This window comes from Clinocottus analis, unplaced genomic scaffold (assembly GCF_023055335.1).
Source record: "Clinocottus analis isolate CAN_PGR_092001 unplaced genomic scaffold, fCliAna1.0.p SCAF_2, whole genome shotgun sequence".
NCBI lineage: Eukaryota > Metazoa > Chordata > Actinopteri > Perciformes > Cottidae > Clinocottus > Clinocottus analis.
Genome location: NW_027175931.1, coordinates 20395133 through 20422552, shown reverse-complemented (window position 1 = coordinate 20422552; position 27420 = coordinate 20395133). Strand labels below are relative to the sequence as shown.

General features: G+C 42.7%; 1 protein-coding gene across 9 annotated transcripts in view; it reads left to right on the top strand.

Annotated features, from left to right (window-relative positions):
• Positions 1-21987, top strand: part of robo2 (roundabout, axon guidance receptor, homolog 2 (Drosophila)) — a 248847-nt gene extending 226860 nt beyond the window's left edge. For 5 of the 9 annotated variants that reach the window (XM_068585853.1, XM_068585854.1, XM_068585856.1 and 2 more), the window contains 10 exons: positions 1139-1266; positions 2144-2416; positions 3371-3496; positions 7371-7530; positions 9917-10180; positions 11108-11322; positions 16228-16386; positions 16531-16797; positions 18351-18545; positions 19007-21987. In XM_068585853.1, the coding sequence (XP_068441954.1) occupies positions 1139-1266; positions 2144-2416; positions 3371-3496; positions 7371-7530; positions 9917-10180; positions 11108-11322; positions 16228-16386; positions 16531-16797; positions 18351-18545; positions 19007-19008 (1789 nt within the window). In that variant the 3' untranslated portion in view covers positions 19009-21987. The remainder of the gene's footprint in view (positions 1-1138; positions 1267-2143; positions 2417-3370; positions 3497-7370; positions 7531-9916; positions 10181-11107; positions 11323-16227; positions 16387-16530; positions 16798-18350; positions 18546-19006) is intronic. The other 4 variants (XM_068585861.1, XM_068585860.1, XM_068585862.1 and 1 more) reach the window with 2 other exon arrangements.
• The last annotated feature ends 5433 nt before the right edge of the window (positions 21988-27420 follow it).

Sequence of the window (27420 nt, the reverse complement as noted above, 5' to 3'; positions counted from 1 at the left end):
CGCACACGTGTATCTGTAGTCGGCTACACGCGGCACTGCCGGGCACTGACAGCGGGGTGTGCTGTGTTTCTGAGAAGGTACCATTCGCTTTATCACAGGCGGTGCTCGTCTGACCATCGCAGGGCGTGAATTCTCAGAGTGAAATTTTGGAATTAAATGCTTTTGATATTTTTGTTTCGGGTCTTTTGTCGGCTCGACACTCGCAATTATACCTGATTAATTTCGTGTTACATTTTCTAACAATTGCAATGGAATAAAGCAGGTAATGATGTGTCAACGGAGTGATACTTAGACATTTGACTCAATCTCTAATTCTCATTTAACTCCATCTGTGTTATCTATGGTAACGAGCCTCAGACGTGATTGTACAGTAAAGTGATCCGAATGGCCTCCCAGCAGTCACCCATGACAGGTTAAAGGCTTAATGACTGCTTTTTATGGTTCTCGCCCCCCTCAGGAGGGACACAACACCTGTTAAATGGAGCTGGCCTCTCTCGTACACAGGCATCCCACAAGTGGGTTTCGGGGGCATCGTGGTGGGGCTTGAAGTCTCATCAAATAAGATTTAGACTGTCTGGACGTCACCACAAGGGGTTGATGGGAAAACACCGCTGTATGTGCAAGATATTAATGAATAAGGAAATTTATACATGTGGGTGTCAGCGTGCGCTGGTGCACATGTGTGCAAAGAGCAAATGCATGCATAAGTGTCTCCACAGTGTGCTTTTGCATTCATAACTCAGGGAATGTGACAAAGACACAGCAGGAGAAACAGAGGGATAAAGGGCTGTGTTAGCCTGAAGGAATTCCAACTTTATGAGACACAAAGTGTATCAGTACAGTATTTCCTCCTATCTCAGAAGTGTTTATTAGCTTCAGTGGCTTATGGCAAGCTTATCTCACACAAACACACATTGATGGGCACAGACTAACATTTAAACATATGTTTGATTCTCTTTGTCTTCACATTGAGTCGCTACTGATTGCTGTCATGTTTTTCATGTTTATACCGGAACACATTTACATAAACCAAAATAAACCATGTCTAATAAGTCTTGTTTTGCACAAAAATCTCTGTTATAAATGCAGTTTCACAGCCTGTGGGTAATGTAGTGTTTCATCCTGTGTTTCCGTTTAGCCGGCCGGGCCTGCTGAATGCCAGTGACCCGGGTTACCCCTGGTTAGCGGACTCTTGGCCAGCCACCAGCCTGCCTGTTAACAGCGGCTCCGGGGGGCCCAATGACCTGAGTAACTTTGGTCGGGGAGGTGAGTCCCAGATGTTGTGAAAGTGACCATGAGAGATGAAAGATGATGGCGGCCTCCTCTCTGTTCTTCATGTACATACATGCATTCAAGATATACATATATGCATATTGCCTGTGTGTTTTGCGTATATATTTATACATCACATCAGAGGACAGCCAGAGCATTAACAGTGGGGCCTCCGCTGTCACCGGGCTGAGTAATGGCAAATAGTCCAGCCTGGTGTCATAGCCTATATCTCAGAGCAAGAGAATGTGAGGGGAGAGACGGGCAGAGGAGCAGGGGGTGGGTGGGTGTTTGAAAGGATGGTCTCGAGCAGCCAGTCGTGAAGGACATGCGCAGCTTGACTGGCGCAGATGCGGACACTTCCGCCATGGCTCTACATCATCTCCCCTTCACTGGGCATGCAAACCATGCGCCATGGAGAGAGTCTGCTTGCTCTTCCCCTAGCTCTCTCTCTCTCTCCCTTCCTCAGTCATCACACTTAAACACACATGCAGAGCAGCAGCATTGTCCCTCATGTGTATGAACAGAAAAAAGGAGGGGAGTGAGAAATCCACACATGTATAGAGGGGGAAACGGGACTGCCATGATTATTTTTTTTGTAAATGTTTATGAGAATAACTTAACAGGTTATTCTCAGGTTAAGTCATATTTCTGAAGATATAAGCTGACCTGAAAGCACATGGACCCAAACTGCATTCTCATCACACTCTAAGTCCCAGGTTGCTCCAGGCCTGATGTACAGGGATAGTCCTTTTCTCTTTATCGGCCACAAAAGACAAACGTGTTGACCTAAATACTCCAGGGTTACAGCTGAGCTTAGCATTTGTTTTAGACAACAGCGATTCTATGAACTCCCTCCTTTCTTCTTCCACAGATCTCCCCACTGGGCAAGGAGATAAAACTGGCACCATGCTCTCAGATGGTGCCATCTACAGCAGTATAGACTTTACCACCAAAGCCAACTACAACAGCCCTGGCCAAACATCCCAGGCCACTCCCTATGCCACCAGCCAGATCCTCCACTCCAGCAGCATCCACGAGCTGGCCGTGGACTTGCCTGAGGTCCAGTGGAAGGCCTCCCTCCAGGCCAAGCAGGAGATGGCAAACCTGGGGTACTCCTTGCCTGACAAGAACTCCTGCAACAACAGTAAGCTTCTCTCAGAGATAGTTTGCTGGTAGAGGTGTGTGGCGATGCCGTTACCCTCGTGTGTCAGGTTCAGCAAGTGGAAATGGAATATGGACAATCTCCCTGGAGATTGTTTGTAATATTCTTATCCTGTAACAGGGAATCAAGCCAGATCGTAAACCACACAATTGCAAGACTTTTCCACCAAAGGTCTCTGAAGCCTTATTAAAGCCACTGTGGCTTGAGGGCGGTTGTCTTAAAAAGAGAAATTTTCCCCCAGCAGACATCATCTTGGTCACTCTCCAAGGTTGAATAAACATCTCATGAAGGAGTAGTGTAGTTAAGTCATCCATCCATTTTCTTGCTGGGTTTTCATGATAGTACCACTCCGGAGTAATTGAGTTTCAGAGTAATTGCCAATCCATTTTAGGTTGACTAATGTTTAAGAAAATAATCCAAATTAATTACCGTGGATTTGATTCAGGATTTTTTAAAGCCGGGTGGAGTTTCACGCTACAGGTGTAATGAGCAGTCCTTTGCTCTATTCCAATACATATTCATGATCTCTTTCTCCAACAGTATAAAACAGATTCATTTTAGTTTTTTCACAGCCCTTGAGATGCAATGAATCTTTAAAATCTCCATTTCTAATTCTCCTTGTCATTATTTTAAGAAGTATGATGATATACAATTTTGTATGAGTATATCTCTCTAAAGGGCCCCAAATATGGACTTAAAATCGTATTCACTCGTCAATCTGAATAATTTAAAGATTGGCGCAACAACAAATCAACAGTGTCTGTCGCACACCAATCAGAAGGTGAATGAAAGCTTGAATATGTGCACCTTGTTGAATGTGTGACTCCCAAATTTGTCCTGCTTGCTTATTGCTCTAACTGCATGTATGCATGTGCTTGTGCTAACTGCCAATCACCTGATGCCACTGTAATTTTTGCCCTTTAACCCCCACTGTAGCCCTCCTTTTCATTCCTGACTACCGATTGGCTGAAGGATTGTCTAATAGAATACCACACAACCAATCACAAGATTTCAGCACCACCAGCTCTCACAACAGCTCAGAGCGAAGCGGCAGTCTCTCAGGTTGGTTTACGCAGCAGAGAATTTCTTGAAGCGAACTGGGACGCTGTCGGGGGGCCTCTAACGCTCGACTTAATGATTGACTGATGTCTTAATTGCTTTATTGATCGGTTATTTGCATGTACTAACCTGACATCCGAGGGAAAAAAATGACACAGTCCCTCTTTGCTCACTCCCACTGCGTACATGTGAATTCTTAATGCTGGATGGATACATTATTTTAAGTGTTTTTCCTGGTTATGTGGGGTTTCTGAGTGTGATAGGTTTGTAACCGTGTTGTGCTATTGAATAGGAGTCAAAAGCTTGTTAAAGCATAATAAAACTATATCGGTGCTAATGCTGGGTTTTCGTTATCAGCACCGGTCCTTGTAGGCTTTGTCTCTCACTGTGTGAGTGAGCAGACGGGAAAAGGGGCAAGGGGAGTCTTTCAGACAGAGTGGACTATGTGTGTAAACACACACACACACACACACACACACACACCATTAGAGATGCTTGGCTGGGTAAAGTGGCAAAAATACCTCCCTCTTTCCCACTTCCCCTAATGGCGGCTGGCTATACTAAAGCCCATGTTCACAGAATTACAATGTCATTTATAGGACACCAAGGCAGCCCCTCTGCCTGCCTCCCATACACTCTCCTCCTTTATCTAGTTACAAGCCAGTGCCTTAACTGGTCTGAAATGCAATGTTCTAGCACATAGTGGGCTGGAGAGAGGGATTTGAAGTGGCCAGGCCTTACAGGAAGATTATTGTCACCGGTTACTGGGGGCTATGACTGGGATGGCACATGTTCTATTATAGTTTTATTAGATGAAGAGAAACATAGTTAAGATCCCTGCAATGTAAAATATGTTGGGGAAGTTATGCCTGGAAGAGTGGCTCGGCATTATGGAAAATACACAAATTCACTTTCTTGCAGAGAATTAGATAAGGAGATCGATTCTGCTCTCGCCTCCGTACGCTAGCCAGTAACTTCTTAGCTTAGCATAAAGACTGGGAGAAGGGGGCAACAGCTAGCCTGCCTTTGTCCATCAGTATCAATCTTCTCATCTAAATCTGGGAAAGTAAGTGATTAAACATGTTCCCCAAAATGTTAGACTTGATCATGAGTTAAGTAAAAAATAATTAATAAAAGACAATGTTGAAATATTGTCAGGGAGACGGATGGATGTCATTTAATACAAAGAAACAAATATATCGTTATAAGAATTCAACTCAATACCGTACCACCAATACCCTCATCGTATCATATCAAAATATACAATAAGAGGAATGCTTTCGGTTTAACATTTTGTTTGTTAGTATCTATTTTAGGGAGTTTGGTGAACAGCTTTGCACATTTAATTGAAAAATGAATACATAAATAAGATCGAAGAGATAATGAGTGGGTATCTGTATGAATGATGCTATGAAATGAAATTAATTAACATGTGATGTGATATTCATTAAACTTGTCGCTATATTGAACAGGAGATAACCACTAAAAATGGAAAGGGGGGGGAAAGTTGAAGTTACAGTGCCTTGCTATCCCTCTGAGGAGATGGAAGGAATAATGAATGTCAGGTCTGAAGGAGGAGAGCAGGATGAAAAGGAACAGAAATAGAGCAGCTTTCATGGCAGCATGGATCTCCACTGGGGACATGAAGCTGCTCATTAAAACGTTTCTTAGTGTAGGGGAAAGAGGTAGCCGGTGTTTTCTGTGTTTTTTCCCTGAACCCTGACGACTCCACACTTCCCTCACGCTCTCTGAAGCCACACCGTCCCCGAGTATGTGAAGTCCACTGGTGTGTGTGTGTCCTGTTGTGCTCCTGCACTCTCCATATATGTTGCATCTCACCTCATTATGTAATGTGTTGTTAAATAAGATGATATATGACTTTTAGTTGTTTTTTTTTATGTCCTTCTTGAAATGATTCTCCCACTCTTAAGTTATATCTGGCTGCACAGTCTTTCTCGCGTCTTTGCTCTGTGGCTTTCCCTCTTAGCTCTGACGCACCCAATGAAAACAGAGCGAGCTCAAGGCTACGCAGCCCTGCAGTTATAGGCTGGGAGCGCCCAAACCGTGGGTATAAATACCCAACGTTGAATCTATATTTAGTATGAGTTCCCCTTTGAAGACGAGCCCAGTTTTGCCAGAGGAGATGGGTTCACTGTGTAATTCCTGTATAGCTCCTAGCCACAGCCTCTCTCTCTGTATTTTTCATATTTGAGGTGAGCTGTTGTAATGCCAGTGCCAGACCATATTTCCCTGGAAGAGGCTCATTTACAATATTGATGGCTGGTCATGTGAGGAGAGACTTAGGATGATAGAACAATCATGTCAGCTCACCATTTATTGGTAAAAGGCATGCGTCGCCCAGAGGTACGATTAGGAAATGCAATTACTTTCAGACTATACTTACACTGTGGTGCTGCGTGCCTTGGGCTTACAGTTGTTTCTTTTATTACTTCCATTCTTTATTAATCTTATTCTGACACCCCTGCCATCTCTTTGTGCCCTCCCATTGTTACCATGATCCTCGTTGAAGTGCTTTTGTTCTTCTTCCTGGTAAAATACTTATAATAGTGTCATAATCAGAATTTTCTGGACTCACAATATGCAGTTTATTTCTCTGTCTTCCATGAAAATCAATAGAAATGTGCATTACTTTTGATAACAAAAATCTACTTTTTCCTGTGTGCAATTCAAGTAAGTGTTTTAGATTACATTAAAGTGCATTATGTTACATTGCCCAAGTTGCAGTATTGGCTTTTTTTTTTCTTTCGTGGCACTTGGAAAAGTGATTACAGGCCTTTAGCAGTTGACAGATACAAATGGGTTCAACAGTTTCCAAAGATGGTTCTGACTAATCTGTGTGGCTGGTGACGTCAATTTGAGGTATTTCCTGGATTGAGATGTTAAGTGTTCACTAGTCGGAAGGCACTGCCACAAATGGATTTAGAGACGCTAACACCGTACAGTCTTTTGTTCTTCAATATTGTTTCGACAGCTCTGCAGTTGTATTCTGCATGTGTTTTTTGTTATTTGGTTCAAAACAAAATGGAGTTGGATTTTAGATGTGCATGGTAAGGGTTTATTTTCCAGCCGCATCTCTCAGTTGTCAGAAATATGTGCATACTGTATATACCTCAACTTAAAAACAGATTTGGAATTGAAGTCAAATGTGTTTTAAAGAAAAATTGGTTTCTTCTACTGTGACCAAATTGTAAAAACCCAGTATTGACCTGGCTGGCAGATTTATAAAGATGGATGGGACAGAGGATTTTGGTGTTGGAGGGATATGAGCGGAAATGGATAGGGTTAGCAGCTCTCTGGTGTAATAAAAGAAATGAAAGTAGTAATAGACTCTCAGTGAATTCCATTAGGGACACACTGACACTACACAAGCCATTCATTATGATGATGCTGTGAAGTGAGATATTTCATTGTGAAACCCAAAGCCTGGTGTGAAAGGGGACACTGAGGAATGGGCGAAGCACAAAGGTCTGCCTCAACCTCGTTTACTGCCGTTCTTTCCTGTTTCTATGGAGATTTGAGGCTTTTCAGTCAATTAATCAATGCATGCACGCGTTTCATCCTACAACCTTGAGCTGTTCTATGTACGCGCTGACAGGCAGGAGCCCATAGAAATCTTGTGTTTGAAATTGTGTACGATTTTCTCGGGCGATGTTGAAACTGAGTCCTAATTGATCTGTAATCTAAGTAGCATGTTTGGACTAAATTGAGTTTCATCTAGATACACATTTGTCACACGGCAAGAGCAGCTACTGTAATTTGCAATGCTATCCCACTCGTTTATTAGTTTTTAATTGATTTTCTTTTACGATCACATTTTCAATGAGTGTGTCTCTGAATGCAATCTTCCCTTGTGTAGGTGGAAAGGGAGGAAAGAAGAAGAAGACCAAGGCTAGCTCCAAACCCACTAAAGCCAATGGATCCAACTGGGCCCACGTTCCCCTCCCCCCTCCCCCTATTCACCCTCTCCCTGGCACTGAGATGGACCATTATCCCAATGAGCATCACGACGGAGGAGGGTACGTCCATTAGGGCTTCAAACAGATATTAATACATTATTTGGATGTGAACAGTGTTCAGTGAAACATGACAGATGTTGCATTGTATTTATTTATTTATTTTTTTAACCTCATGATCAGATGTTGAAGCCTGCGTGACTTTAGAGTAGACAGGAAACTGACGAGGTGAAGTTAAAAGGACCACAAACCAAAAGTGAATGCAATATTATGCCAAGAGAGCTTCTCAGATTTGTGATATTATTTAGCTTTTACTTTTATTTCAAGACATTTCAAGAAGATCTAAATATTCATTTCATATACACAACCTTCAGTTTCAAAGGAAAACAATGCAATACCACCCAGAGCAATTAAAGTGGGTATATTTCTATTGATACTTTCGGTTTCCTATTTCCACAAAGTAGCTAACAGTTACACAGCTTGTATTGTATTTATCAGTTTTGGTATACAGTGTGTGTGTGTGTGTGTGTGTGTGTGTGTGTGTGTGTGTGTGTGTGTGTATATATATATGTATTATATAAGCGTACATTTTGGTAAATTAAATAGGATGTAATTTTGTATATTTTGTGGCCATCTTAATCTATACGTTAGAGTTGTAAAGATGGCCGAATAAAACAATTTACTCAATTATCACCGCAGTCTAGACAATGTCTAACATTTTCAGGTGGAAGCCGTGCCAACATCCCCCCCAAAAATACTAAAATGTTTAATTTGTGAAATAAACAGACCCAAATCGTCGCTGTGTGCTAACCCAGCGTCTCCTCCCTGTACGTCACAGCGTCGCCACCTCTGTTGTACATGCACTTGAGCCTGCGTGTTGTTGTCTTTGTACGTTTCCTCTCTACTACCTCAGTGGCAGAGAATCTTGTGTCTCGCTGGCTGGAACAAAAAAGACAATGTTTGCCAACGCGAGCAGCTCCACACATTGCTGTGTGCACTAACAGGGTTCAGCTCTGTTTTCTCCGCAGCTAATTATTGTACTACTGTACATCTGGAGAAAAGTGAAGGATCAATGTCTCCGACGGCAGCCAGCTACACACACGCACTTACACAGGCTTTCACACACAAACTCATATACAGATGGCTGCACATCAAACTATTTGCTGATCCTGTTTTCAATCTAAAGGAAGACTTCATCACTAAAAAATAAATGGAAGATGAAAAAAAAAAATAGGGTGGTATCCTGCTGCTTCTGGTGTGTAGACACACAGATGGTTTCAGATTAATCTATTTGCTGAATTCCATAGTGGGGGGAAAATGATAATTGCATTGTTTCATAAGTGAAAAGTGAGAGACAGATGGACAGAGTGTGGGATTTACACCAGCACATTGTTTTCCGTCTCCCAGTCTGAAGTAGAAGTACAAATCTGCTGAGTTCTCTTCTTTAGCTTATCAATACACTAATTACATTATTATTTTTATTCTTGAATCAGCTGACATTTTGACATTTTGTTTAGTTTAATGAATCCAACAGAAGCTCAGACATAGTCCACTGTGTGCAAAGTAACAAAGGCTTATTGAGGTGATGCTGTGTGTGTCTCTCTTTGTTCCAGAAGGTGCTCTGTCCTCTTACTCCCATTCCCAGAGTGGGAGAGTCCTCTGCTTTAATAGGCTATCTGGCAAATGAAGGGTCCTATGCATTGTAAATCTGTGCCTGATCTTAATGCCTGCAGATTAAAACAGTTATGTCCTATGGAGTGTGCGCTGACAAATTTCTTTAATGAACATTTTCTTTATGGCTAGTATTATTTCAGCATGTATAAGCACAAACTATGAGGAAGTGAAGCCTGACTACCTCCATAATTCCATTCTGGACTGTCATACAACACATCATTTTCTAATGTTGGACAAGGTCACAAAGCTTTATGTTTCGTGGAGAAGAATTTCTCTTAAATTATTTTTATATTTGTGATTTGTCTGCTACTACCTCTTATTTTAGTAACCTTAAAAATATCACAATCCTGTAGTTGTTTCTTTTCACGTGTATTTTCCAATTTATTTTCTCATTAAGCGTAGCATTTAAATAAATGAGCTGTGTTTAATATGTGTGATGCATTATCATGTGTTGTTGTGGTGACTTATATTCTTCTACATAGATGTTCAGAGTAGAGCTGAAACAATCGGTTAATTAACAGAAAATAAATCTACAAATATTTTAAATATCATTTTGGTATTTTTTTTTAAGCGAAAATTCTCTGATTTCACTTTCTTAACTTTTCTTTTTCATGTCAATGTTTTCTGGCATTTTGTAGCTAAAAACAATGGAGAAAATATTCTGAAAATGAATCAATAAATAATACAAACATTTTAGTTGCAGCTAAAGTCCTACAATCATTTGGATACACCATTTTAAAATATGTTCAATAAACATTTCTTCTTCTTACATCAGGTATGAGAGTGATGGTTGGGGCCCGCCCATGCCCGTGCAGACCTATCTTCACCAGGGCATGGAGGATGAGCTGGAGGAGGAGGAGGAGCGGGTTCCCACCCCGCCCATCCGAGGGGTCGCTTCCTCCCCAGCTGCTGTGTCCTTTGGACAGCAGTCCACAGCCACCCTCACCCCTTCTCCTCGGGACGAGATGCAGCCCATGCTGCAGGCCCATTTGGATGAGCTGACCAGAGCTTACCAAATGGACATGGCGAAACAAACATGGTAAATGTCTCATCGTAGCCACAACTTTCTACATTATACATCCACAGAAAAAGATAAATTGCTATAGATGCTAATATATGCATTGTTCTCATTCCTCATCGTGTCATGTCTTGCTTTACATTCTGTTCTGCATGTGTTGCAGTCAGGATTTATTTTGGTCCTGCAGTATTCCTCATGTCAACAGTGTGTGCAGTGGAGATAAACCCATTAATCATTTCATTTTAATAGGCCCATGCTACCACTTAGGCGACTACTGTATTTTGTTCACTCTAAGAGACACCATTTTTATCCCCCACGGTTGTTTACTTCGCCCCCCCGCCCATGCAGCACATTCCATTGTTGCTGTGCTCGTGTAAGTCGGATGAAGGATATGCCTCATTCTGTCGGCAACGCAGAGAGACTGGCATTCATTCATAATTGCGGAGTAAGGGGTGTGGGGGTGACAAGGAAGCCTTGTCAGGAAGGAGATGTCATGTTACCCAGTAATGACTATGTTGGTTAGAGAGCATCTCTGACAACACCAGAGGGCCAGTAATTACAACCAATTCCCACTGCAAACCGCGTCAAAGACATTGCACTCCTCAAACAAATGCGCCTGTCAGCAGAGCGGGTTGCCACTGAGGTGACAGCCATGTGTCGACGGGCTTGGAGAGCATGCCTTTGTACCATCCGCAGCAGCAATTAGCGGGTCATTGTGTTAGCATGCAAGCTGCACTGTAGAATTAGTGGAATCGTCCAAAAGTGTTCGTCGCTTCACGTATGAAAGAGGTCTCTAAAATTAGCTCGCCCATTTTTCTGCCTTCCCGTGGCATAGAAACTACTGAATTGTCCCTTTATTCTCGTTACATTCATCATTCCTCCACGTTCCTTAATAGGTGTTGTTTGTGGATTCCAGTAGAGTAATCTGCTGTCTCTTTCTCTTCCCAGGCACATGCAGGTAGGCTCACTTCCTCCCCAGGCCCCAGCTCCTCCAGTGGGCTACGTGTCGAGCACAATGGTTTCTGACCTGGAGACCGACCTGCCTGATGAGGATGAGGAGGAAGAGGAAGAGGAGGAGGATGAAGGCTATGGAGCCAGGCATCCCCGCGGCATTGAGCACACACCAGGGTCTAGCATGGACAACCTGGACAGCTCTTTAACAGGTGAGGTTGATTCTGAACTCGGGCTTCTGCGCCACTTCTTTGTTGATGTCCATATTTGTTAACCATATTGTAATGTAATGTTTTTAAGTATACATTTATATAAATAGAAGGGTTCATACGGTCATTGAAAACCTGGAAAAGTCATGGAGATGTGTTATATTCATGTGTTCATGTCGTTCATTTACGCTGAGTTTGAAAAAATTAATGTTTTTTAAAGAAAGAGGCTCAAAAAATAAGCAGGCATACATACAAGCTTCTATATAAATGTTTATTCTTTTAATCAAACTATTGTCTCTGATTCATTTGTGCCATTTGAGGTTTACTGTATGCCTTGGAATCCTCATTGTTAGTGTAAATACTACATTTTATCACATTTTTCTGTTTATATGTTTGCTCATGGAAATTTGGTTAAAAGTCGTGAAAAATTGGTTGAAAGTCAGGAAAATCCATTGGTTGAAATGCGTATGAACCCTGAAATAAATAAGCATTTTGTGTTAAAACCCAAATAACTACAATCTAATTACTTTGAATGGGAAAACATTGAATTCTCACTGTTGCTCCATCTGGTCTCACAGTAAAAGGATTGTTGTTCCTGACATCTTCTCCATCAGTCCGCTATGCGATCATCTTTATGTGAACATGCTTACTGAGTGTCCCTCGATCAAGTTTTTTAAGCACTTTTGGCAGACTCTGGGGAATTCTAATTATCATTTCCCCCAAAAAAAAGAGATAAGAAAGTCCATGAATTTTAAACAGGATAGTGAGAGGGAAATCAAGAGGAGAGAGAGGCGAGGTGAGCGGGGGAGTGACTGTGATTTACCACGCACACGACGGCACCGGAGCCAGCGTCACCCATATCTTCCCGAGGAGATTTGAAATAAATTTCACGTGCGGCCTATTCCGTTGCAGACTAGAGACACCATTTCCTTTTTTACTACTCCCTGAAAACTTTTACAGCCGTCTGTCAGGAGGACATGTGAAGGGCGTGACTTTGCAGCAGCAGAGCTGCTAGTGGACTGCTGCTGTCTTACTGACCAGGCAACGCTATCCATCTGTAAACCAGAGGGTAAAACTTGGGGGGGATATTACTGGAACATCAGTGGCCTTTGACTATCATGCGCTACAAGGACAAGTTGGGATACAAAAAATCAGGTGTTGTGGAACTTTGTGTGTATCAGGCCTCCAAATGAAAACAGTGAATACTAAAAAATGTGATACATATGGGGAAATTCATGGGTAGAAAGAAATGGGGAGGAAGCAGTAACTATTGTGTATCTTTCAGGAGAGCTGAGCCAGTTGAGAGGGAGAAGGCATGAGAATAAGAGGGTTGACAGCACTGCTGGTTGGTCTGCCTTGTCAGTGGCAGCAATAAAGAGTAGTTTTCCATGGTGTGATGGAACAGTGGTTTTGGTTACGCTGACACATGCTACTTGCTGATGTATTTAGAGGAATATAAAGCAGCAACTGGGCCCTAATCTACTGCATCTCTCTTCCACTGTATTCCTCTGAAGACAGCACTATTTCTTCTTATCTCTCTGCAAGTCTGCCTCGCACCCGATCGTTTTACAACACAGACACGGTTCCAGCTCCGGGGTTAGCAGGCGGATAGGGGAAACTGCTGAGATTTATAGTGGCCACCATTTTGAGGCTATACAAATAGGGGAGGGGAGGAGTGAGAGTCCTGTCGAGCGCTGCTTGATAGATTTCTCATTGTTTTTAATAGCATGGAAATAGGTCTGTTTCCATAATGTTAATACCAAAGGCCAGTAAATCACACATTTTCACAAATGCCCCAGAAAAAAAAGCCAGTCTTCTCCTTTGGGGCAATTTGTCTCCAGCAGATTGTCTGCACAGGCTTTCTCAATGTGTTATTCTATTCTTTGTGATAATAAAACATTATTTCTTTTGAACGGGTACATGTAAACCCTGATGTTGTGGTGGATATTGCTTGAGCCTCAGAGATGAAGTGGACACGCAGGTATTACCTCGCTTTGTGTGTAGGTGTTAAAGGTTGCGTAAAGCCTAGATGTGGTGGTCGCGACGAGTCTGTTACGCCTACTGTTCTGGACGATTACCCTCCCATAAAGCTTTGCCAGGTTTGCGAGGAGCAGGGTCACATCTCCTTACGGCAGGTAGAGATGCCTGCTCGTCAGGGGGAATGGTTTTCCTGCTTAACGACATGCAGATTAGGGTTCCCGTCAGTATAAATCAGGTTTATTGGCAGGAGTTTTACTGGGTTTTACTGCCCCCGCTCAAACCTTCTCCCATTTACTTGCCTTTCTCTAGCAGTGCTTGCAGCGTGAGAGGTGGCAGCCAGTGGTTTTTAGAGTGCTCGGCTTGGTCCATTGCTCTGGTTCAAGACAAGATCAAATGACGGAGCCAAACCTTTGTCTAGAGCTACAGAAAAAAAATCTCTGGAGCAAAAAAGAAAAACTTGATTGATTTTTTTTTTTTCTTCATCAAATTATGTGACAATGAGCATAGTTTGATTGGACCGCTGTTTCTGAGAATAGGACTGGCCCGGAGGTGCGGCAGTAGAAAGTGTCGGTTAGTGCAACTGGAAAGTCATTCTGTGATGTGATTTGCTGAGGCAGTGTTCCTTCGCTGAGCCGGAGGAGTTGGAAGCTTCAGTGAATTGGCTGGCTCTGCCTGTACTTCAATATCGGCTCTATTCTTTGTGGGAGGATTGAACCCAGTGGGATTGCTGTCTTTTTTTCTAAGAAAAAAAAGACCCTTAGAATAGAATTTCAAAGAAAATAGAAAGGCAAGATGGAGGGCTCGAAGTAGTTAGGATTTCAGTTAGCGTTGTAAAGATGGGGTTGTGTAAGGCCTTCTCTACCTTATGCAAGCTTCCATTTTATAGAAGTTACCATTAATCTGGGAGCATTTATTTCATTGCAATGCAATAGTAGTGACAACTGTTGCAACTTCAGCTGTTGAAGGTGCAATTTTCTAAAATCATATGCAGAGACTGAGTAACCACCTGTATGAGACAGTTTAGCGTATATATATATATATATATATATATATATATATATATATATATATATATATATATATATATAAACAAACTGTGCCAGATTAATGTCTCTTTTGTATCACATTGACCTTTTAATAAATCCTGCTGCTAACTTTTTATCCCTGTCGCTCTCTCTACAACCTTTAGCCACACACATCCCCAGTTCGGTGTTACATCAGTCTGCTCCATCACATCCCTCTTGTGTTCTATGTGAGGAAGAGATAAAGTGTGGGAGCAGAGCATTTGGGTTTGTGCCTGAGCAAAGTCTGCCAAACCAGTCCCACTGAAAGCTGTCACATTAACCTACTGTTCTGTGTTTTTGCTTGCCAAAGTAACATATTTTTTATTGGCAGGCTGATATTTTTATATTCAAAGTGCTGGCCTTTCTTTTTACATCAAAGCATGAATACATACTTAAAGTAGCATAGATGTATAAGCTAAAAGTCTTGATCAATCTTGTCAAACACTCAATGTGTTTGTTCAGTAGGGTATTCATTTTATATCCCATCTTTTTATCATCTTCAAAGTAACACCGATTAATAGAGGTGTTATAAAACACAGTAGCTGTAAGTGAAATACCTTCATTTTCTCTTAAACCTTGCTTTTCGAGAAAATGCACACGGTGGTGGCTGTGTATTTTAAAATAGGAATGAAGCAATCTGGATGTGCAAACCAGCAGGTGTTTGATTCAATGCATTGGTTTGCAGGATGCTTCATCTGTGTCACCTGAGGCAGTATTATTGTCTGCACTGCACAGGTGCACTCATTGTTCTTCATCAAAAGAAGAGCAAAATGAGTTGATGCCTGTCCTGCTGTTCCACTGCGTACATTCTGGTGTGTGTTGTGTGTACATTTTGTGTGTGTGCGTGTGTGTGCATGCAATTTGTGTTCTACATGTGTTTGTAGATGAAAGAGGACAGGTCAGAACAGAATGAGCAGAAATACCCTGCAGCAAATACGGAATCATTTAAGCATAGGAGGTTAATATTACCTCCACATTATAAGATCACTGGAATGGGTTCATCCATCCTAATGCGGAATCACAGCACAAGTGTTCAAAACGCCAGATCATATGTTCATAAAGGTTATGGCGGCTGAGCTGAAAAGTATGAACGTGATACGTTGGATTTGGGGGTTTGAAACACACACACACACACACATATTTTCTGAAACCTGTGGTGTTCCATAGGGTCCATGGTGAATGGGTGGGGCTCAGCCTCGGAAGATGACCGTAATTTCTCCAGCCATAGGTCCAGTTTGGGCAGTTCGTCGGATGGCTCCATCTATACCCACTGCAGCTTTGCCCAGGCCCTGGTGGCCGCTGCAGACAAGGCAGGCTATCACCTGGAGGGCACCAGCCTCAGCAAGAGAGGTTGGTGTGTGGAGACCAGCTACACACTGCCCAACTGGAACTTCTACCAGTGGCAGACGATTTGCTCTCTTCTGCGCCGACTTTTCCTTCTCCCGTCTATTGGCTGTGGTTTTTCCCTGTGATGGTGGCTTAATGGTGGTTGAATTTCCTCTCTCCTGCTTGGGGACGCTGTGCCCAGGTTGTGCATGGCACCTGTTGTACGTGACTCGCCTGCAGATATCTCCCTATCCTCAACTTAAACGCAGTTCCTCTGTGACTCATTTGGTTTTTCTCGCTGGCTTTCTTGGGTTAAATGAGCAATAACTGAGTGACACGTCATACTGACAACCTTTTGCAAGCTTCACCAAAGTTCTTTCTCCACTAATGAAAACCTGTACTTTTGTTTTCTAATAGGTTTTTAAATCTAGAATCATAACCTCTACCTTCCTTCGAAGACAGCCTCAGCTCTACTGTCGAGGTGTTGGCTTTCGTCTTTATTAACCAGCTGGCTTGTGGTGCTGTATCCCTCCTGCAGGTAAAGGCTTGTCCCACAGGCCCCGGCCCAGCAGTCCATTCTCAACAGATGGCAGCACAGTCGGCACACACAGCTTGGGCCACCAGAGGGCCACCAGGCCCACGCGCAAACCCCGAAGCCAGGGCACAGCACCCCACCGGAGAGATCCTGGTGCAGACGGTGAGGCAGCGACTGATTACACAATTTAAATAGTTTATCCAGAAGGTGCTCTAAAACATCTGTTATTGTTTTAAAAACTAGAGGGTGTTATAGTAATATGATATTGGATGGGAATTCATTTTGTGTGTTTCCCCTTTGGCACAGACCTACCTCCACCCCCTGAGCCTCCCCCCTCTCAGGGCCAGGGCCGTATCCAGGGGGCCCGCAGTGTGAGCAGCATGGCACCCCCCACAGATAAGAAGGCTTCCTCTCTGGAGCGCCCGCCTTTGTCAGGGCCCCCGTCCGGTCCGGATGACATCAAGAGCTCCATTGACAGACATACACGCACTTCTCTGGAACATCATCGCCAGGTTCAGGACAGACTGGGCTCCATGGACCGAGCTGACGACGGGCGCAGTGGACACAAAACAGGTACAGTTGAAACAAGACTGAAGTCTTCAGCCATTAGCACTGTTAAGTTATGACACACCTCATGCTCATGAAGAGCTAATGTTAGCGTGATATCTAAAATGCTCGCAATATGCCATCATGTGAGTTCTGGCATGCTCCGCACTATTTTACCATGATGCAGAAAGTCCTTTGAGGCTGACACGAGTTCGGTCATTGTGTTTTTGAAGTACGGTTATTTTTTCGTGAACCAAAGTATTGAAAAGCTGGAAATTTTGACATGCTCGTGGTGGAGGATGACCGAACGTATTCAAATTCATTACAATGTAATCTGCAGCGAACGCTAAATGGACAGACTATTACTAGAGCCACGCTGCTACCATGGTCACAAGTTAATTGAGGCCGATCACATATTTTATGATCGTGCAATCTCGGCTTTACCTAAGCTCCCACCATATTTATTTCTAAAAATAAAGGCTTAACAAAATGATATTTAATATATACCAGTTCCAGACCAGAATCCATTCATTGCTAAGGAAATAAAACATCTCGGCCTCAAGTTCTAAACAAGTGCACGTGTTGCTGTTCCCAACTGAAGCTCTTCTCGTTGCACTGAAGCAAAAAAACCACAAGGACACAAGAGTTTTGCTGCTGTGGCTTGACAGTGAGGGATTTTTCTCTCAGTTCCTGTGTTGAAGTGCAGCTTGCATGCTGCGATGAGACTGGGCTCCCATGAACAGATTGCGTTGTCTGCCACTTGCTCGGGTTTCCAGAATGCCCCCCCCCCCCTCCTCCCACCCACCCTCAGCCTCCCCAATGCCCCTGTAACTGTTGCCAATATCATCCTGCTCCGCTCCAAGTAAGGCAGGAGGCCCCGGCAACTGAAATGCTCTCTAATCGCTTCGGCTTTCTGTTCCTCACACAAACAGCAGCCACTCTACACCCCATCTGTGTGTGTCCGTGGTCATGTGTTCGAGTGCGTGTGCGTGCGTGCGTGGATGCTATTCATGACCATTAGAGCGCTCCATGCTGTGTGCCCTGCACCTCTTTGTGCCAGGCCTCTCTCAGACAGTAAATCTGAGACTGTGGCACCTGTCTTTGTCCCACAATCAGCATCTTTACAAAAAACACCATAGGTGAATTCCCATATGTGTCATAGTGCTGACTGATTCACAGTAGAATCCGCTGAGGTCGGGGCAGACTCTATTACAGTCATTAGCGGAGCAGTGGGGAGCAGTTTGATGAGATTTCACGCAACGACGGAGACTGCTGAGGGTCAACGTTATGCTGCCCCGCAGCAGGGCGTGCCGCAGCAGCCAGCGCTCCTTCTCTTATTGTATTTACCCTGTTGTAAGACGGGTAGATGCGAGGCCATGTGTGAGGCTTAGTCTTCTCCGCGGCACGCCCTGGCATCGCCTGTTGGCACCACCACTCTGCAGATGTCCGGAGGGTGGGGCAGCGAAGGGTCCAAAGTGCTCTTTGTCTCCATACATCAGATGTTGGATGTGTTTCACTGCAACAACAAAAGTCATCAATTGTGTCTACTTTTCAAACATTTAGTATCCCTATGTTTTCAGAGGACGGGTGTCTGCCATATAACAAGCCATCCTTTCCCTCCCCTGGTGGCCACAGCTCCTCTGGAACAGCCTCCTCCAAGGGCTCGACAGGGCCACGCAAGGCCGAGGGTCCACGACAGCCACAGCAGTGGACCGCCACAGAGCACGCTGAATTCCTGGGGACCAATGGACAGGGACAGTACTCGGGAGAGTTATGTGAGTACCTACGCATTTTACGGCAGTGTCTGACAATATAAGGCACAACTCCACTGGGACAACTGGACTCTGGGAGGTCACTCCAACTGGCTGTTGTTCGCTGAGTAGTGAAGGCGATTCAACTGGAACTGGTTTCTGCTACGTTTAGTGAGGGTCAGAGGTGTTGATAGCCGTATATGCTCAGACAGATTTAGGCTCGCTGTTTTCCAGTCATTTAGTCTTGAGCTAATATTTGTTCAGCTTGATAGAGGATTGTCTAGTTGTATGTCTGTCCTGTAAATATGCCCCCTGCACTGTTGTTCAGTATACAATCAGTTCATTTGAACTGCTGGTAAATTCCTTGGATGCGTCTGCAAACTTCCCCAATAGAGTTGATTCTGATTCACGCTAAGCTAAGCAATTACGCAAAATGTGTTTTTCCATTTTCTAAACAAACCTTTCATTTCCCTTCTCTACCACAGAATGATCTGCCTGGGATGTGAACTGGAAACCCTGGGCTTTCCTCGAAAGAATGAGGCCCTCTTTGTGGGGGCAATGAACTTTGTCCTGATCTGTGTGTTCTCAAAGGGAAGGATTGCAGTAGAGAGCACTACAGAGAAACGCAGTGTCACAGAACTGTAAATGTGATGTATAGACACAGACATACTGTACATCTCACTATGTTTTTTGTCCTCAAGAAAATATTTTCCACCTCCTACCTTACTGTAATTTTCTTTTTGTTAGAAAAAGGCAAGTAAACAAAAAAAAAAAAGAAAACATGTATACAAGAACACATTTTCTGGTAAATGCCCTTGGGAATACAAAGGGACTTTTGTTTCCTGTAAATATATCCTTTAACTTGCTGTTGCATTGCTATGCAAGCCTAATTCAGTTTGAGCTTTTTATTTCCATATACAGGAACAGTTGGTTTTATCTGGTTATTTGTATTATATGTGAATTGAGTGGCTATTGTGCCATAAAATAATTGTTTTATAATCCATTGTGTGTTAATACTTAGCATTAATTATTATCATTGTTATTATTATTATTATTATTGTTTTTGCACTGCAATTTTTGGTGATAAGCACAAAAACATAGCTCCTGCTGACATGAAGAACCGGAATAATATGTGAAGAGGAGTTTCTGTACTGTAAAGTAAAGAGAAGAAAATTATATACTAATGTACAGAGAGATATTAAAGATTACGGCTTTGCTCACAGACAGCAACAAAAAAAAAAGGCACCCATTCCCATAGTTGAGACTAATTGGGTGGCAAACAGACAAGGTTCCCTGAGGGTCTGAAAGGCAGATACGAGGCTGGGAGAATTGTACACAGAGGATACTGTATTACTGGAGGTGACTGGGTAGATTATTTCTTTTTTAATTAACTCTCCTAAAACAATAGTTTGACTTAAGAAACGATTGGTGGTCGACTCCAGGCACTTCCCTGTCTTCAGAAACAGACTGCGGGAGTTTATTTTTAATCTTTTATACAAGGGTCTCCAAGTATTTCAAGTTTGGGTTTCACGGATTTACTGCTTAATTCATTTGATTACACTGAGTTTACGCTCCTCGATCAGTACAACAGCACACAAACCAGAAAGCAGCCTGAAGGGAGGAAGAATCAGTGAAATCTGTCCTCATGCTGTACTTCATAGCACTTACAGAGGCAGATTCATAACTCTTCTGTCGCCTTTATAGGTAAGCAGACATCACAAAGGAGTATTTTATTGGGATGAGTAGCAATGATACTCCCACACCTGCCTAAAATATCAGTGGAGTATAATTTGTTTACATCTTTTATGTTTTGAATTTTATGTTCCAACATTTTAATATTGTTTGCTTTTTAAAGCACTTACTGTTTTATGTTTGTCATAGTATCTGTGGTACAGTATCATCCGAGAAAACAACACATTTACCTGTTCGGCCCAGCGTGTGCTGTTAAAATGAGGTAACCTATGAAAGTAGTCGTTGCTGTAAAGGTTGGTGTCAATAACTCTTGAGAAGAAATGGTGTGTACGATTTACAATGTAGCTTAGAGTCACTGTTTGATCCCAAAAGGTGACAATGGAGAAAAGCCTTGTATATAAAGGAGCAGGCCTCCCTGCCTCCATGTCTACAGCCACAGTGCGGAGCAGAGCACTTTCTTTCTGCCCGACCGCCACAAAACACACTTATCATCTGCCGTTTCTGACTTCTCAGCCTCTGAATCTCAATTTTTCCAGACAGTTTTTATTGGTTGTCGTTCTTCTTTTTTTTAAATGAAAAGCTTGTTTCTTTGTATGCCTTTTATGAACTCCAAAACGCTGCTTACAACAATGTTTTCAATATTCTTGTTCAGGATTTTTGTGGTTAACTGACTGTTTGTTTTGTCTTTTTGTACTGCTAATGTTGATAAAATGGAGGTGGAAACTAAAGGCCGTCAGATGCTGTTGTACTGTTGTCGTCATGCCATCGTCATTTTATATCATCCACCCAGTGGCCAGTGTTCTGGAAATGAGGTGCAAAGAGTATCTCAGGTTATTTTACATTCTGGTGGTGTTTATGTGTGTGTATATATGTGTATATATCCATACGCATCTCCACTTGATTATGCCATTCCATTGACAAGAATATCCCTCTCTCATGTCCGATTATGTTGTCCCCTCTTTTCTTTTTCTGCTGTGGATTTTGATTCTGAGTATAATGTGCTGGTTCATCCACCTTAAGACAAGATGTCAGTAAAAGAACATACCAAATTAAGATTGATATTTCTAATGTCTAATGCGTTTTAGTGTCTCTTTAATACTCATTGTCTTCTTTTGAATCACAGTGTCGTTTTGTATTTATTAAAAATGATAATAAAAGTATATTGTGAAATATGCATAAAGATTGGTGGAATATAATATGTGTTTTTCGTTCCTTGTAAAGTTTGCTGTCAGAGCCGAGCAGCGAGGTGATCGGCGCACTGTGCTCACAGTGAGATGCCGGGTCAGTAGTCGTGCGAGTCACTCTTCGTCCTGCATGTTCACCGCACTGCTCCTCTCATGTCAAAACTAAAGCAACTTCAAACTTTATCGAACACAAGGGGCAAAAACGCTCACAATTTGCTTGTCAAGATAAGAGAAAATGTCTTTTTGGAAGGATGAGAGTACTTTATCTTTCCCTCTCTTTTGTTCATTTTCTCAATATTGTTGATTCTTTGTAGCCTATCTGTGTGTTGCCTTTTTGCTATAAAAGATTAAAAATGATGACAAAAAGAGAAAGTTGTTGGGTGAAGTCTTTCTGTACAGTATGGGGTGAGGTGACACTCTGGTCCAATGGCATTTCTACAGTACAGTACATCTGCTTTTCTTTTCTGTAAACCACCTTCTGTGTTCACTTGCATGTCCTTGTCCGAGAAGAGAGTGGATCAAGAAAACACACTTTTACACTCTCATTCCCATGTCCTGTAAGATAAATCCATGTTCTTTTATTTCCTTGTACCGGGATCAATATCAAATAAAATATTTTTCAAAAATGATATTGCCTAAATATATGTTTGTCTTATAGCTAGCTAGAACGACTGTTTTCATGGGGATGTAACAAGTCGAAACGAAGTAAAAAATATCTATTAGCTGTAGTATTTTTGCTTTTGTAGACTGCGTCTATATACTCTCGCTAAGACAGCATGAAACATGGCAAGTGCCTCTGCCTGTCCAAACGCATGCTTCCTTTGATATCTTGATAGTATTTGACCCAGCAACAACGCGTGTGTGTTCGTGTGTGTGCGTGTGCACTAAAGATGTGTAGCCTCCTCTGTGATTGTGGGCGAGCTCCTGACTCAGCTGTGCTTTTTATGTCAAACCAATCGGGCCTTGATCCTTCTAGAGGCGCAGCTTCAAACACAAATCCAAATCTCCTGTATCCCTGAGACCGGCAGCTTGCTCTCAAGCTCCCCTCCATGGAGCTGCCAGTAAAATAACTTGTGGAAGCAATGCTAAATATGTATAAATTGAGAGCAGTCAGTTTCATGTGCAATTCTCAATGAACAAAAAAAGTGTGTTTATCTTTTATATTCCTTCATCAAACATGTTGCATATTCCTATCCAAATGTTGAAAAGATCACAGTAAAAAAAAAGGGCTTTGAACATTATGATGGAAGTATATTTCCATTCTTGTGCTGACTTGTTGATACCGTTTGATACCCAGATTTTGTGAGGTAACCATTTGATAAAGTTTAATTAGGCCGTGATTATCGGAGATGTCACAATAGGTCATTTTGAGATCACGTTCAGACCATCAAACAATGCTCTCGCAATTAAATGAAGGTTGAAGGAAAAAGTCCGTCTACAGGATATTTCTCAAGTGTTGAAGAATTGACAGAACAGGTTATAGTACAATCAATAAATATTTATGAAGCAACTACATACATGAAATGCATACCTACAAGGCCTTGGACTCAGCTCCCCTGTCTGTCTCCTCACAGTCAGTGCACCTCAACAAGAGAGAGCCCCGATAGTCGAGAGCCGGGTGTATTTATCTGACTCCAATGCCCCTTTCTACTTCCTCTCTTGTGCAGACATCTCTTCTCTAATACATATTCTCGGGTGAAGGGTCCATAGGCATTTTCATCAGTGGGTATGTCCTAAAAAAGTAATGTGTACTCCGTGACCGGGGTACTAAATAATGAGAAAACTTGTCTTCTCATTGCAAGGCATGTCTTAGCAAACACAAGAAACATCAAACCCAACACGTCTGCATGACAGGAACGTCTACATCTTAAGTTCCTAAAATATGCATTATTTTTAAATGTCTGTGTCTAACACTTGAGCGCAGCACATTAGCAGTTTGCAGAAGCATGAACTTTTACCCTCTAAACTTGTGCACTCTTGGCCTCGTGATGGAACATGGTTAAAGCTCTGTATCTCTTCAAGGTTAAATCATACCACATAAATGCAATTGGGATCATGAAATCTATAAGTCTCAGCTTTCCAGTCATACAAGATTCATGCAATTCCACACTGGGAATTCTGAAATATTGAAATACATTGTATTTCAGCTAACTTTGGAGCATCATTTAGCCCCTTTTATGCATAAGTAGCATCTCATTTATGGTGCGAACAATGAAAACCATATAACTGCAATGCATATGACTCAATTCTAGTTGTGGACCTTTCTGGCATACACACACACACACACACACACACACACACACACACACACACACACACACACACACACACACACACACACACACACACACCCTTCCTCCCTGTTTCCTAGAGTCTCTTCACCATTGACGTAAAAGGCGAGAAGAAAAATGCTGAAAAAGTCATCTTTACAAAAAAAGGATTAGAGAGGGCCAGCTGCTTGTGTTATTTGGACCTGGCGATGCAGCACCAGCCTTAAGCCCCTTGAATTGTTTTAGCTACAATGGCTGTGTCACAAGGTTGTGTTCATATTGGCCAAACAAGAACTCTTCAAACCACCCGCATCACGACTGTTGCCCCTGTCGAGTGACGAAGCCGGTCCCAGTAGGTGGTCTGCAGACTGGCTTTGTGGCCAGGTGTCCTCTTGTCAGTGCAACAACCCTACATGTGTTTTGTTAGTGGCAAAATGTTTGGTAGAATTTAGAGACAGCTATCTGTGCTACTGCATGTTTGTTACTGGCTGGTGTAAGTTTTTAGGAAGAGCAACAGTTTGTGAGGCTCTGTGATTATTCACTGTTTGCTGGGCCATTCACAGGCTCAGCGTGGCTGAACATACTAAAGTTTCTGACAGGGCCTGCCGACAATACCTGCTCTTCTGGGTACAATGGCTAGTGTATCGAATACTTTCCTGGCAAAATTACTACTTGAATGGTTCCTCTGCAAGAGAAGCTACGTGCTCTGGTTCCTGCAGTGGGCCCCAGTATGCTGTAAATAACATGGACAGAGACAAATGGTGGTTTGTAATCTCGGTCCAAGAGTGCATAGTACAGGACCAACCACAGGGGAAGTCTTAGACTCTAAGATTGACTGAGGTTGACTTGGATCCTCTAAGAGTTAGAGTATCCAAGTCAACCTCAGTCAGTCCTGGTACATATTGAAAATAAAGGCTGGAGGGGGGATGACGGGTGCATAATAAATCAACTTCACGTGGAAGTTGCTGTACCTTTAATTTCTTACTCATCATTTTGTAAATATGAAGAAAATAAATCAAAAAGCCACTGACGCACCGTGGCTTTGCAGATTACGCAGCTAAAAGAATGCAGTGTCCATGAGGAAGTTTGGTTTTTCTGATATTTTTTGCAACTTTACATGTAAACAAACAAAAGAACAGACGCTGCCTCTCCCTGGTGAGCTGCTAAAAACAATCTTAGACCGACCCAGGTGCATCCCGCTCCTCTTACCCAATTAATAAACCAATAACCAACCTAAAAAAGCAAACGAGAATTAAACAATACTACTTGTTCATCAAACAACTTATATTCAATAAAAAGCTCATACAAAGAGAGTAAGTTGGCATTAATTAATAAGAAAACATGACACATCGAGCACAGTCTCAAAAGACTTTTAGTTCCTCATATAGATGTCAGCAATTACTCCTTTTAGTTTTCTGAGTTTGGGCTCTCATCTGATAAGCTTTTCATGTCTCCCTTTGGCTGTGTTATTCTTGGCTCTCCTCCATTTGGAAAACATGTTCGCGTGAAATAAAACTGCAAAGTTCTCCCCGAGCCCTATCCTGACTTTTTGAATCAAGGCTGGCGTTTTGGGGTGTATTTGTATAAAGTAGTTTATTTATGTACTTGTTTATCTCTCGGAGCATTTGATCTGACGGTGCAGTGGGAGAGCGTGCTGTGGAGCTGGAGAGCACATCGCTCTGCCTGACTTACTCACATCTCCTGAAGTGGTTTTCAAGCATACGTGCACACATGTGAAAGCCTCGTTTGCAAGCGTTTCACATCAAGATATGATTTGGCAGAAATGCAACCAAATAATTGTTTTATAATCCAATTATGACCCCAATGACAAAAGACTTTCTGACAAGATGACGTGAGATATTACGACTTTGGAGGTAGGGCCTCGCATACGCAGGTTGTTGCCGGTTAACAGTAGCGAGCGAGGAGTCGTCAGGCAGTTAACGTCGGTATAAAACAGGCAATAAAAGATGTTTTCAGAAAGTCAGAGGTCTCACGACCAAGAGAGGTCCTTGAGCATGCAGCCGTACAGTAACTTGGCACCCACAATGCTAGATAAGCCAAGGACAGACACAGGCGCGCACACACACTTCTCGCATGACTCTGAAGGCCGCGATAACAACCCCCACACAGGGTCGAAGAATGCCGCTTTGTGAATAGCTCATTTTCATGGTATTTCTTTGGAATGGTTGAGAGATTTTTATTTTGTATTCATATTTATCAGAATGGTTCAGCGAACCACCCTGACCCTCTAAACAAACCCATCGGTGCAGACGAGGCAGGAACTGCTCCCATTTCGCACCTCTTCCTCTTGTCTGTGTCTCGGGGGGATGGAGGGATGGAGGGAGGATGGGGGAGGGGGGGGGCGAGTAATGACTGCTCCGCTCCGTGCCAACAAAGCAACTTTCCCTCTCCACTCTCATCTTTTTACTTCCAACTGTTTACCAGTGTGCACTCCTCTTCCTCATTTCGCACCTCCGCCAAAAATGTGCAGCAAATACGCAGTTCCGCGAAGATGTACCTGCGTGTTTCCTCCATACTCCCAGAAGCCTGGGCTTTCATCCGGCTGTGTAATTGTTGCATCAGACAGTTGGCGGAGATGGTCCGTGGAGAGAGCAAAAAACTGGTTAGCCAGGCAGGAGGAAACACGCTTTGCTCAGCAAATACACACCGCAGTAAGAAGCAAGTTATCAGGGTGTGAGCCAGTGTGCTGCGTGTGTGTGCGTGGATGTCTGTACCAGTGTGTTGGTGCTAAGGGAAAGAGGGGGCTGCTGTGTATGCGCTTGTATATCTGTGTGTGTGTGTGCGCGTGTCATGATGAAAGGAAGCATCTATTGTGTGTTGTAGGCTTTTTTTTTCTCCCTTCATGCTTCTCCTCCCCTTTGTCTTTGGACTGGTGACAATGAGCGGAGGTGAGAGGGCAGCACTACCAATGCAACACCATTCATCACACATGTCAAACAGCTAGACCAGCTGGGAACAAGCGGCGAAAATTAGCATTTTCTCTCTCTCTCTCTCTCCCTCTCTCTTTCCCTCTCCCTCTCTCTCTCTGCCATTATCTCTCTATATATTCCCTTCATAGCTCCACACTTGATAAATGACTCCATAAGCCACATCATTTTCCACCTGTTTGGATGAAAACATGACGTTATTGACCAGCACTTTCCATATATTCAGCGTTGTGCCACCAAACAGACTCGTCCTGTTCCACTTTAATATGATTACTATCTGAGTCCATAATGGAAGTGTGGTGGAGTAATATTGAGTGCTGAATGTTGAGAAGAGGCCAAGGTGGGAAAGCTCTGTCTTTATTTGGGCTTTAATTGATTATTTTCCTTGCTGGTTAATCTGACAACTATTCCTGAATATTGGATTTATCATTTTTATTATAGCCCAACGAGCCCAAGATGACATCTTTAAAAGACAGGTAGAGCAGTAAATTATCTCTTTGGAGAAACTGGAAGCTGAAAATGTTTGAAAAACTGAAGACAAAAAAAATCTAATAGAATTATACAATTGACAATTATTCATCTTATTTAATTAGTCGCTGATTCTTTTTCTGTGAATCAATGAATAGATGAATCGTGTCAGCTCTACTCTTACCTACATACTCAGCTGGTGCCCAAAACACAAAACCGCATGGCTCTGATACATAAAGCTGCCGCTCTGTGATTATGCTCTTTAATAAAAAGTAAGAGCGGGTGTTAACCATTAAATAACGATAAAAACAAATGTAGACGCAGAGACATCATTCAA